Below are 13,068 nucleotides of genomic sequence, written 5' to 3'. Positions count from 1 at the left end.
TTTGCTCAAGGGTTCCTAGAGAACCCTTGAGTGAAGAGAATCAGTGTGGATGATGAAAATAGAAAATGGGCTGTTTGTGTTTGTTAGGGGAAAAAGAGTGAACAAAACAGAAAATATAAATACAGTACTAAACAATTGCCATGGTACCCCATAGGTTGAACATTTTTCATGCTTTGGTCTCTCATTTAGAAAATAAAAAATAGAAAATGCACAAAGAGAGGAATAAGGAAGATCAGAGTTATAGAAGAGACACACAGAAAATTAATTAGACTAGAATTTTTCAGTGTGGAAAATGTGGTTGAAGAGATATAGGATTTAAATTTATAAAGCCACAAGTGGTAAAGGTACCAAAAATAGAGGGAACATGTTAAACAAACCAAAGCAAACATTTTTATATGCATAGTACTTACTTAAGTTGTGGAACTCTTTGCTGCAGAATATTAGTGTGGCCACAAGTATAAATTGACCCAGAAAGAGATTGTACAAATTTGTGTGGGAATCCATCAGTAGCAATTAAGCTTGATAGTTTGGTTGTGGCTTTTGGCTGTGGAAGTCCTTAAACTGAGAGGCTGTATCAGGGGAAAGATCTCTGCATACATGGTATGGGTTGTTTTTTTTTAATACTCGTCTCCTCCTGTTACAACCAGAGAGAGGAGAATGTCCTAGGACATTCTGACACTCTTTTCTGACCCGATACAGCTGTTCTTAAATTATCTGCCACAATCTATTTGTTTGCAAGCCCATACAAAACAATGCTTCTATTTTTGCATCAGTTTGCATTAGTTTTATATAGTTAGAGCTTCATTCACTTCCCTGTGGAATTTAGGTGAAAGCTCAAATTGCAGAGGAGGAGTCAGCAGAATGCATAAACACCATTATGTAGCAGTAATTACTCAAGTAGCCCATAGTGTATGTAAATGCACTTCAAAATAATGTTTCTAGTAAGGATATTGTTTTATGGAATTCAGTGTATGAAGAAGCTGAATTAGAGCATCTGGAATTTAAAAATAACCAGTCATAAAAACAGCCTAGATGTGGAAAAGATACAGTTTTAACTCAGACAGTATTTTGGCAATATGAATCTGGAAATTATTTCCATTGGCTGCTTGCCATTGAAGATATTGAAACTTCAGGTAGCTGTGCAAACATCCTGGCATGTCTGGTGCCTGCTCCTCTACAGAAATCCATCATGAGTGGAACTGTGGGTCCCCAACTATTAAAATGTAGTCCTCTGGGATCTGTGGTTATTACCCATACCTAAAACCTGTGCACTCAAGTCTGCTGAGTTTTACAAAAGCGTGTTTCACTTCCTCCGTGGTCTTTGTCACTCCAAATCCAGATGTCAACGAGTGCATTCAGAACCCTCTACTCTGCGCTTTCCGCTGCGTGAACACTTTTGGATCCTACGAATGCAAGTGCCCTGGGGGGTATGTTTTGCGAGAAGACCGGAGAATGTGCAGAGGTAAAGCTCCTACCAGACTCTCACAGTTATGAGATAATGATTTCAAGTTCCTACAGGGATAGGGCTCTGACTCACTGCACTATTGGGCCAGAGTTTTAATCCCAGGAAGTAAATGAGTCAGAAAGAATTCGGGATGAAATTCTATGGTTTGCATTACACAGTTGATTGTATTAGCCCTGTCCTGCCTGTAAACTTGCACATCTGCATAAAGTGAGTTTATATCAGATGATACATTTTTAAAGTCTTGCCCTGAAAATGGACATTTGGGAGAAATCGATTTGCTCTAAGCTAGTATATCTTATGGTTAGTTTAGCACAACAAATGTAAGTGTAAAGTTTAATTACAATTGAAATTCCAAAGTCAGAATTTACTGTTATGAATTTCCAGTATCTTCTCTCTATATAATGAAGTCTAAACTTTGTGTTTTAGATCAGAATGAGTGTGAGGAAGGGATTCACGACTGTGACTCAAAACAGATGGAGTGCAAAAACCTAATTGGCACCTATATGTGCATCTGTGGACCAGGTTATCAGCGCAGACCAGATGGGGAAGGCTGTATAGGTAAGTGACACTGAAGTAAGTGTTGAAGCTCTTGAAACACACGGTTCCTCAGCAGAGCTGAAAATTTTGGATCTAACAAAGTGTTAAGGAACTTGGAGGAAGAATTACACCACTACCTGTGTAATGAATCTACCAATGCTATACACACTTTGCTTCACTGTTCAGGTGTGGGCAGCAAGTAGAAAATAAGGATGTGGCTGTCTTTACAGTCAGTTTGTACTGCTGCTGATTAATTGCTCTGAGTGAAGAAAGCAGAGTGTTGGGCCAGTTGCTGTAAGGTTATTTATCTCTGTTAGCATGAATGAGAGTAAATCTGAATTATTTTTAAACTTTGGATGGCATTCATAAGTGCAGCTATAACTACGAAAAAATTTGAAACCCAGTGAGGAATATATTGCAGAGAAAAGGTAGTAACAAATATATAATACTGTGAGCTAGATGGTCATCTTTCCTCTGAAAATTGAATAAAAACCACTTTTAATTAAAAAAAGCAAGTTTATCTAGGCAGAATGCTCAGCTTAAGAACTTCATACAAACTTCCCTAACCTGCATTAATGAATTTAATGGACTTGATTTTTGTTGTATCATTTCAAAAACACAGATGAGAATGAATGTCTGACCAAACCTGGGCTCTGTGAGAATGGCCGTTGTATAAACACCATGGGAAGTTACAGATGTGAGTGCAACGAGGGATTCACTGTCAGTGATACCCAGAACGAATGCCTTGGTAAGTGACACATTGACACCCCAATGAACTATCACTACGATAGCAGAAACTGTGGTTGAACTTAAACGTAGAAATATGTAGTGAGTAAACAAGCTGTTGAATTTACATGCCTTCAGGAAAGGGCCTTTGTAAGTAGGTGCCCTCCTGCAAGTTCATTCTTCCCATACTAACTGTACCCTGCTTCTGTCAGTCCCACGGGGTTGACTTGCTGTGAAGCTGACTGTTCTGTGCTTTCAGTCAGATGGGAATTACTCTGCTTTTTCTTTGATCCTGATTTTCAGCCAGTCCTTTTTAATCTGGGTTCAAACAGAAACATACATTTTTATAAGCATAATGCAATTTCTTCTCCACCTTTTGCTGATTTTCCTGTCTTCTTGTTTCCCTCAGACGTCCTGCTCTCTTTCTTACTGCTGGTAGTCTTTCACTCTCAGTTCCACAGTCCCAGGGTGAAGTATGCCCTTTCTTTTATATTTCTGACTAAATTCCTAATATCTCATGACCCTCTGGAGGTCGTCACCATTAGGATTCTCTGTGATGCATAATTTGTCTTCCAGACAACAGGGAAGGCTACTGCTTCACTGAAGTCTTACAAAGTATGTGTCAAATCGGATCAAGCAACAGGAACTCTGTCACCAAGTCTGAGTGCTGCTGTGATGGTGGCCGAGGCTGGGGACAAAACTGCGAGGTCTGCCCCTTCCCAGGCACCGTGGCCTTCAAGAAGCTTTGCCCTCATGGCCGAGGATACATGTCTAATGGAGCAGGTACTGACTTTTCTGTTAAAGGCCCTCTTGCACAATGTCAAATTCAGTGATTATAAATTATAAACGCTTTCTTTTTTCATATTTGAACACTGTGAGGTCCTAAATATTTTGGGTATCAGTTAAATTTTTCTGAGTTTTCATGTTAAGAGAGTACAGTCCTTTGGGAGGACGGTGCATAGCCAGAGGCACCCATCCCAACTTGGCAGATACTCCTTTTGCATGCTGATTGACTGACATGCACTTGAATGGGAATTTGCACTCTCACATTTGAGTGTGTTGTAAGTACAGATTAAGAGCTATTTGTGTACATAAAAGCTAAGTGATGTTTGATTTATGGAGGCTGATACATGTTCAGTTACGGTTGTTTGCTTTCACTTAAGGCTTGTTCATTGCATTTGAGAGTTAGATTAATGCTCCATTCCATATTTTTCCACTTAATATTTCTCCTTAATCTATGAAATATTTCATTGTTTTATGTAATTTTTGTATTTTGGGTGTGGTTCTTTCATGTCAGGTCACAAGAATCTATTGAAGCTGTATAAAATCAACTCTTCCTGTGCTTCCCTCGTGAACTAATCCTCATTTTAATTGCAGATATTGATGAGTGCAAGGTTATTCATGATGTGTGCCGTAATGGGGAATGCATCAATGAGAGAGGATCTTATCGTTGTCATTGCAAACTTGGCTATACCACAGATATAACTGGCACTGTTTGCATAGGTAGGTTTTTTGTTATGGTGTATGTATATGCAATTTATGACTTAAGAGGTGATTTGAAGAAGGAAATACAAAGATTTAGGAAAATGAGAAAAGGAAATGTCATTCGTTATAAGGCTTTGGGGATTTTGATTTCCTTCTGGTATCTCCTGAGCATTTTGAAAAAATATCACAAATCTTGGTTATCAGCACTGAGGTATTCGGTTTTGCTTCTTCTAGATCTGAATGAATGTAATGAGTCCCCGAAGCCTTGCAATTTCATCTGCAAAAACACAGAGGGGAGCTTCCAGTGTTCATGTCCAAAAGGGTACATCCTACAAGAAGATGGGAGGAGCTGCAAAGGTAAAAAATCAAGAAAATAATTTATCGCAGAAACTCTGTGTTTCACAGGCAAATACCAAATCCAAGGACACTTAAATGATGTAAATCTTATCTCCTTGATTCATCTGAGTATTTCCACTGAAGACAGTGGCAGTGGCCTGTACAGGATGTTCAGTTAGCTCTCTCATAATCTGGATGAATAGTAGAGCCACAGGAGTTTTTGCAGGCTGATAGCAGCTGATCTTAAAAGACTTCATAACCAATAGTATATATGATTGGTCTTATTTTGGTAAGCATGTTGGTTTAAGCTGTATTTTTCAGTGATAGATGTATGTTAATGGATGCAAAGATGAGCATGGTTTGCAGTGCATTGTCCAGCATCAACAGAGTTTTAACCTACCACCTCTGCAGCATGCTGAATAAGCAACAGCAGTGCAGGGGAGATTTTGAAATGTCCATTATAATTTAATTTATTTATATATCTTGGTAGCAAAGATCTGACTGAAACCACAAAAGTAAGAACAGTAATTGTAAACTTGGCATAGGAAATGACAGTGTACTTTGCCATTAGCATTTAAATATTTCTTTTGGAGTAATAGGATGCTTCAGTGCAATACTATTGTGCAGTCTGCCACTGCTTCTCATGAAGATGGCGACTTCCCATTTATTGACTGGAGTGAGAGCAGATATGTAACAGCATCTTTGCGACAGAGGAGAGTGGTGTCTGTAATCCAGCATTAGCAAGGACACTAGTGTAGCTCCAAAGTCCCATTCATTATATGTGGGGCTTCATGTGAGAGGAATTGGAAGGCAGTGTGGAAAGTGAGACATAGATTCAAAAGGCTTTATTTGATACCTTATTTATTTGCAATCACTTCGCTCTAAGTCCAACTGAACTGTCAGATCCTCCACAGGGAGCATAAGTGAAATATATTTTCTTGTTTTTTTCAGATCTTGATGAATGTGCAACAAAGCAGCACAACTGCCAGTTCCTTTGTGTCAATACTATTGGAGGTTTCACTTGTAAATGTCCTCCTGGATTCACTCAGCACCATACAGCCTGCATTGGTAAGTGACATGGGCAAGTAGACACAGATTTGGGATTTATTACTGACTCTTACTCCAGAAGCAAAGTAGCAAGGAGGTGAAATCAACTTCCTGAGAAAGCAAATGGAAGCACAGGCCATGTTCTGATGCCAGTCCCACAGATGCAAAGAGGCCCTCCCTCCTACCTTCCCTTGTTTTCAAAATCTGTGGTTTTGAATTTTGCATTTGCAAGACTCAGACAGTAAAAGCACCAGTTTGTAATTCTTGCCTTACCCTTTCTTACCCATTGAGCAAAAAAATAGTTATATTTCTGTTCTTGTAGTTCATTGCAGAACCCACATTAGAGCTCATGTCAAGGCTTCTTAAAACAATGAGCATGAAACATATGTTTCTGCAGTTGTCCTTTAAACACATACCCATTATGTCTGTGGAAATGTTTAACGGAACTACTTCCTGCAAAAACACCCTTTCTGCTTTGCAAGTTGGATCCTGCTTGTGGCAGTCTGATGATCCTGTGATACTGGTGTGAATCTGGGGGTGTTTGAAGACTAGAACATCAAAATCCATATTCTTGGTGAAGAAAAGGAGTGTTTCCTTTCCCATAGCTGTTGTTAGTGTTTTCAAAGGAAAAGAAGGTAATGGAAGCTCTCCTTCTGTAGTGCAAAGAAAAAAATGGAGCGGGCAGTGAGACAGCTATGTTACTGATGTTTCTTTACCTCTTGCCACAAACTGTTCATTGTTAGCATTGCTAAATGATCATCTTCACAACAAGACATAAAAAGTAACTCTCAGGCTTTGGTTTCCTTCAGATAATAACGAGTGTGCTACTGAAATCAATTTATGTGGGGCGAAGGGCATTTGCCAGAATACACCAGGAAGTTTTGTTTGTGAGTGTCAACGTGGCTTCTCACTTGATCAAACTGGGCTTAGCTGTGAAGGTAGGTACAACACACAGGTGCATTTAACTTGGCCTCTCTTGCTTTCCCTCATCTTCTCTCAGCCATACTGTAACCTATGGAGTAAGCACCAAAACCTATGGAGCAAGCATGTGTAGACTGAAAGGAAGTGGGATATGGAAATTTAGCAACAAGGCAGTCTTTCTCTCCATGGGCCTGAATAAATAGATATATTGCAGGATGCTAAAGAGCTGAACAGATACTTTCTGAGGAGACTTAAATTTATCCTGGAATGTTTTAGTTCAAACATCTTAAGTTCAGTGAACTTCTATTGAATCCTGCATGGATTTCTGAGGGACTTGCCAAGGACATGAAGTCTTGCATCTCCAAAGTGTTCTGCTAAAGAGAGAGTTCAAAGGCTGCAGACTTTGTTCCTCTGGGTCCCTAGAGCCTCTAGAACCTTGTCCTGGGATAGAGTTTGGTGTGCTTTGAAAAGAGATGTTCTGGGATTCCCAAGTTGGATGCTTGGGTAAAAGCAAGAGACTCTCAGCTGTGGAGCTGGGAGCCTTAGGAAAGCCTTGGGGGTCCCATATACAAATGGCTTTCTGCTCTCTGCTCCATAGCAGAATGTAAAAATCCTGAAAATAGTGGCTGAATTTGAGCATTTGGTTGTTTTCAGCCCTAAGTTACTTGGTGTGGAGACAGAAATCCAAACCTGAAAGGCCCGAAGTGGTCTCCCAGCGCTGGTCAGGCTTTCAGAAGATCCTGAAATATACCTTTATATGTATGATATATGAATATATATTATTATTTGCAACATACTTTTCAGATATAGCATAATTTGCGCTTGTCTCCCAAACCTCACAGTGTGTCTCACCTTTTTAGATGTTGATGAATGTGATGGAAACCACCGATGTCAGCATGGCTGCCAAAATATAATTGGAGGATACAGGTGTAGCTGCCCACAAGGATATCTCCAGCATTACCAATGGAACCAATGTGTTGGCAAGTCACTTTTTAAAATTCATTCATTAAAATGGATGTTAGCAGCAAGAAGTGAATGGTAATGGTGCAGTTTGCCATGTTTTCTTTTTCTGATCATAATTTAATTAGTTCAGTGGAGTTTCATTACAAATGTGTGCTCCTGTGAAAAGCAGAGTAGATATGAAGCACACAGTAGCCAACATAGTGGATTGACAAGTGTTTAAGCACAAAATTATCCTTAAGGGTGCTTGAAGTTGTATTGACTTTGAGGGAACTCGTTACTCATGTATTTTGTGGTCTGAACAAAGGGAAGTCTTGCTCAGCCATGAAACAGTCTCTGCTCAGACACAGGTCCTGTCTGAGAGCTGATGGTGGGTCGAACCTGTCAGACTCAAAACCACAAGTTTGGATTGTTAAATTGCAAAATTAAACTTCTGGCCCAAGACATCTAAAATTCTATTGAAATCCTACTTGATCTGTGCTTTTATCATTCTTACAGCACCTCAGGAAGGCTGCTGTGTTTAATCCTCTTCTCTGTACAGAATTAACTGTTTGTAATATTTGAGCAGAGCTGCTGCTATCTGTCTGCAGATGGTTCCTTGGGATACAAATTCTGGTTATAAATAATAAATGGTAGTGCTCTTTCTTTAATTAATTTAATTAAAGTGCTTCTTTCTTCCCTATCTAAACTTTGGTTCTGTCTGAGGCTCCTGTAACTGTTTTTTTCACTTTTCTTCACGTTTTTTCTTCCAACAATCACCCAAAATAAGGGAACTAGCCTCACTAGTGTCCACACTCTTGCTGCTGTGGAGTGAGGTGAAGTGAGCATATCTCCTCTTGGTGCAGTCAGTTTCTGTGACCCAAATGTGCATTTATGATGTTGACGTAACTGCTGCGTTAGGTATGACAGATATTGAAACATCACTCTGAGTTAATGGAAAACTCCTACAGGCTTTGGTAATGCAGAATTCAACCCCAGGTTTTAATACCTTGTGGTCTCCATATGTTCACATTGTAACATCTCTTAACTGTATAAGCTTAAGATACTTATCTAGATCTCCTGGGCGTACCACAGGGGAAGAATCCATGTAATACGTTTTTCCGTGACAATTCCTTAATATTCCCTGGCAATCCCAACTCTGCAAACAGTTTGTGTCTTTTTTAGCTTATTTAATGAAGTGTTCAGGGACTTTTGATGTTGCTGCAACACATATTTAGATAATCACTGAAGAATGCTTTGGTTCCTCCCATGTCTTGTGCTGTGTGTGACTGCCTCCCCTGCCCAGGCAATTTTGTAGTGCACCATGCCGTAAATCAGGCTGCAAAGAAGAAAAGGCATTGCTTTGAAACAAAGGACAAGCAGCCTCATTGTTTGGAAAAAGACAGTAATGCTCTGAATTAGTACTTGTTCTCTTTTAACCTGGATGCCTAAGTCAGAGGTGCTGCTCTGTGCTTTATGTTTTACCCACACAGTGTCCAGATGGCATTTCTTACGCATCTGTGCACACATGCAATGCGCATGTGTGGTTGCTTTATCACAGAAAATGGGGAACAGTAGCATTCAGAATATTTCAAAGCAATTTGCCACATCAGACAAAAAAATTCAGACCAGCTAGATTTAAAAAACCCAGCCATTTACAGTAAGCAAGCCTGAACTGACCTCGAACTTCTACAGTGCCGCACTTGGGAAGTCTGGAAAAAGGCAAGCTCAGGATGTGGCAGTCTTTTGTATCTACAGCTGCTTTTATTTTTACTTTACTACTTGTTCCTGTGCCTTACCTCTACCTCATATTTATATGTGATTGTGTAGGGAGGGACTTTCAGTGCCTGGAAAAGGTGTCAGAGCTTGATTCCTTACTCTTTTTCCTTTAATGTTGAATAGCATTATGAACATGGGATTACTGCACCAGATTGTTGACTGTACAAAGTTTTATTCTTCTCAGTTGTTTCTGGAACAAAAAAAAAGTTGCCTCCTCTACTTTTCTGCTCTCTAGAGCATGAGCTGACGTGGCATGAAACATCTTCTGTAGAGTAGCCCAAATGTTGCTCTGTTGTATGGTTGTAGTCATCTCCTAGCAACTGCTGCCCTAGCCAAGGGTGAGGCCAAGCCCTGTTCTGTTTCTGTCAGTTGTGGCAGCATGTTTAGCAACAGTCAAGAATAACCTTAGGTTGGACTAGACCTGAGAGTAAAAGTTAACGTGGTATTTTCTGCTTCTTTTCCAGATGAAAATGAATGTCTCAGTGCACACATTTGTGGAGGAGCATCTTGCCACAATACTTTGGGAAGCTATAAATGTATGTGTCCTACCGGATTTCAGTATGAACAGTTCAGTGGAGGTTGCCAAGATATCAATGAATGCGGTTCTGCACAAGCCCCATGCAGTTATGGTTGTTCAAATACTGAAGGTGGCTATGTCTGTGGATGTCCACCTGGTTACTTCAGAATAGGACAAGGGTAAGGGATTCTCATTTTAAACTAACAGACATAACGGGGACATAATCCGCTCCTTTCTCTGTAGTGTGGAGCAGCAGAACCGGGGGGATTGTCACCAATGAAAGAGGGTAGGATTGTGGAGGTGCTCAAGTTGGATGCACCTGCTGATTTTGGAGTTGAGGGAGGGGAAAGGTCACCAAGGGAAGGGAGCACCATGGTTTTAATGCTTACTGAAGTTTGGTAGGGGCTACCAGGTTGAATCATCTCTTCTAAGCTACTGCTTTCACCTCCCTCCTGCACACCCCAGCAGCCAGGCAAGTTCTCTGAGTTTGCACTTGGGAGCTCACACCCCTCACTGTGATCTGTGATGTATCGTTTGTCTCCTTTAAAAAAACAATAAATAAATAACACCCCCCACCAGCTCCAAAGGCAAATAATATTATACAAGTGGCTTCACCCACTGGTTGGAATAACAATTCTGTATGCTCTTATATTCTTGTATGTTCCATATTCTTCTGTCTTCCAAATGAATCATTCTTTTAATAAATGTCTGCTTTATCAAGAAAACCAACTTTCACTTGCCCCAGTGGGAGTGTTAGAGCTGTGCGTCACGTAGGCCCAAGCAACTCAAATGGAAAGCAGAAAATTCAATGGCTTAATTTAAGTGGCCTAAATTTTAGAAGTGACTGAAAGCTTTGGGATACATTATGAAAGACCTCACTTCTCAGATTTGTCAGGAGTTTCTGAAAATTGGTCTCTTTGAATGTGTCCCAGGTTGGATGACAGAAATTACTAACAACTTCTCAGAGCTTAAGCCTGTGTTTTTAAAACTGTTAAATATTGGCTGATCCTTCTTAGGCAAAGCCTCGTGGAGCCAGGCTCTTGGAATTAGAGGTAGCTGCATTGTGATTTAATGAGAGTTTTGCCTGTTGACTTCAGCAGAAATTTTTCCTAGGAAATGAGTGCAACATAATTGCTTTATTTGTACTCACAGTCTCCCAAATTCAGCTTTTGATAAGATCTGTGTCTCACTGGAATTAATTTTGAATTTCTTCCTTCCTCAGACACTGTGTTTCTGGAGTGGGGCTAGGCAAAGGTCAAGGACAAGAGCTTTCACTTAGTGGAGAAGTAGATGACAACTCCCTCTCTCCAGAAGCTTGTTATGAATGTAAAATCAATGGCTATCCCAAGAGAGGAAGGAAGCGCAGAAGCACTAATGAAACTGCAAATGAAGCAGAGGTAAGTGACTCTTTTTGGGGGAGAGGGTTTGCAGTTGTCTTCTGAAAGCCAGTCTCAGAAGGAGGTGTCCCAAGAGATAATCCCACAGGAAAAATGTACACCCCAAAAAAAGTAGACCAAAGAGCTGGGTTTAGATGTCAAGTAGTCTGTGTGGAGGCTTTCTGAAGCTGTTCACCAGCAAAGCAGGCTGCTGATGTCAGAGGACAGCGGGTATGTAAAACGTTTGTGTGACCTTGTGGCTATAAAGGCAGGACACGTTGGTCAGGGTGGATGTGGATCCTGCCAAGCAGCAGCGCCGTGTTGTGTGTCGGGGGCTGGAGCCCTCTCCAAAGCAAACACAAAGCTCTGGACTCAAAACACCCCAGCTGGAAGGAGTCCAGGGCTGCAGCCCTTCCTGGGGCTTGTCCAGACCCTTGCAGTCAGTCACCCAGGTTGCCATTCTGGGGCTGGGGCTACCAGTGAGGCCATGCACAGTGCTCAGCACTGGCTGAGGCGGCAGAACAGGAGGCAGAGCCTCATCTCTCTTTGCTAGGAGGTCACTGGGGACAGAGGCAGGTATCCATTTGCCTCTGAGTGTGGGAATTGTGTCAGTGAAATGCTTATCATCAGTTGTGATGCTCACACAACTCTACTTCTTCCTAGCTGTTGTCATTGGCTTTTTCTACTAATCAAATATTAATAAGTGGTTTCAGCACTTGTATTTACATGGAAACTTGTCTACTGTGTGACAAGTTTTGTATTTATGCAAGGGACAGGCATCCCTTTTCACTCATCCTTGAGGGAGGTATTTTCCTTTAGTTCTTAGCAAACATTTCTCAAAAAAACCATTAAAGTAAATCCTTCACCACACTCCCCCTGCTGGGGTTTGGTCTGAATTGATCACAACAGGGAGACACAAGGGGATGGAGGTGGTTGTAATTCCGTTTGTTCTTCAGCTGGGCTTCCAGCACTGCACCTCCAAGTATGAGTGCAGAAGTCATGGTAGAAGCATGATCTTCTAATGGGTAGTGTTACTGTAGTCTCTCTTGTGCAGAATTCAAACTTCTTGTATTACCTGGGGAGTCCCACATTGGCTTATTTTAACTTCTTGTAATGTAAAGTCAGAACTGCCCAGCCTGGTCATCCAATCCAATGTCCAGCACAAGTCACTGGATTTAAAGCTTATTGTTCACATCAATTATACAGATTTCAGCAAACTGTAAATAGCTTGTAGAAGTGTCACCAAGTCCACAGTCATTTGACTTCTCACTTCTTCATCCAGTCTAAGATGACAATAATGTTACAGGTGAAGGGATCTGTCCCAGCCTGGTCAGAGAAGCAGCAGGTCATGGCAGGTGTCTAGACTGTGCAGGAATTTGTCATTCAGCTGAAAGAATGTGTCTGGGTGTGCAAATGTGTGTGCTGCATTTGAAATATAACCAAGAGACCCTGAGCACTCTTGTAAAAGGTTGCCACACCGTCCCTACCCTGAGCTAGATGTCCCCTGTACCCTCTGCTCATGCGTGCGTGCAAAGAGCTTGCTTTTCCGTGCACAAACACAGGGGGTTTGGGAGCCTGATAGATGTTTTCCTGATAGCTGTAGCAGCACCCTGCCACACCCGTGGGCTGCCCTGGCTCCACGCTGAACAAAGCAAATATTGCAAAGCAGAAAACTCCCACCTGAACGCCGTGCCTCCCCCACAGACCCTGCTCTCTTCTGCTCACTGTTGCTCAGGTTCCCCTGACAGAGAGGCTTTGTTCATCTGGCAGCGGGAACTGTCAGTGCCTGTCTCAGGCTTCTGTTACCCACACAAGGACAGTGCCAAAGACTGTTCTTCATTGCAACAAGTTCTATGCCCATAGTTGTGGGTTTGATAGATGATTTTACAGAACTTCCTTTTAAAAAATATTTAATTAATATTTTTATAATTATAATTATA

At 41.1% G+C, this 13,068-nt stretch overlaps 1 protein-coding gene across 1 annotated transcript in view; it reads left to right on the top strand.

The window, feature by feature from the left end:
• LOC104523486 (fibrillin-1) overlaps positions 1–11,704 on the top strand; it is a gene marked incomplete at both ends in the record, with an annotated part of 135,549 nt that extends 123,845 nt beyond the window's left edge. Inside the window, 12 exons of the mRNA XM_010166082.2 lie at positions 1,340–1,462; positions 1,892–2,023; positions 2,625–2,750; positions 3,305–3,511; positions 4,106–4,231; positions 4,448–4,570; positions 5,501–5,617; positions 6,406–6,534; positions 7,378–7,497; positions 9,700–9,931; positions 10,975–11,153; positions 11,649–11,704. Of these exons, the coding sequence (XP_010164384.2) occupies positions 1,340–1,462; positions 1,892–2,023; positions 2,625–2,750; positions 3,305–3,511; positions 4,106–4,231; positions 4,448–4,570; positions 5,501–5,617; positions 6,406–6,534; positions 7,378–7,497; positions 9,700–9,931; positions 10,975–11,153; positions 11,649–11,704 (1,670 nt within the window). The remainder of the gene's footprint in view (positions 1–1,339; positions 1,463–1,891; positions 2,024–2,624; positions 2,751–3,304; positions 3,512–4,105; positions 4,232–4,447; positions 4,571–5,500; positions 5,618–6,405; positions 6,535–7,377; positions 7,498–9,699; positions 9,932–10,974; positions 11,154–11,648) is intronic.
• Positions 11,705–13,068: the final 1,364 nt, after the last annotated feature.

This window comes from Antrostomus carolinensis, unplaced genomic scaffold, assembly GCF_000700745.2.
Source record: "Antrostomus carolinensis isolate BGI_N321 unplaced genomic scaffold, ASM70074v2 scaffold31554, whole genome shotgun sequence".
NCBI lineage: Eukaryota > Metazoa > Chordata > Aves > Caprimulgiformes > Caprimulgidae > Antrostomus > Antrostomus carolinensis.
This window is presented reverse-complemented; position numbering and strand designations above follow the sequence as displayed.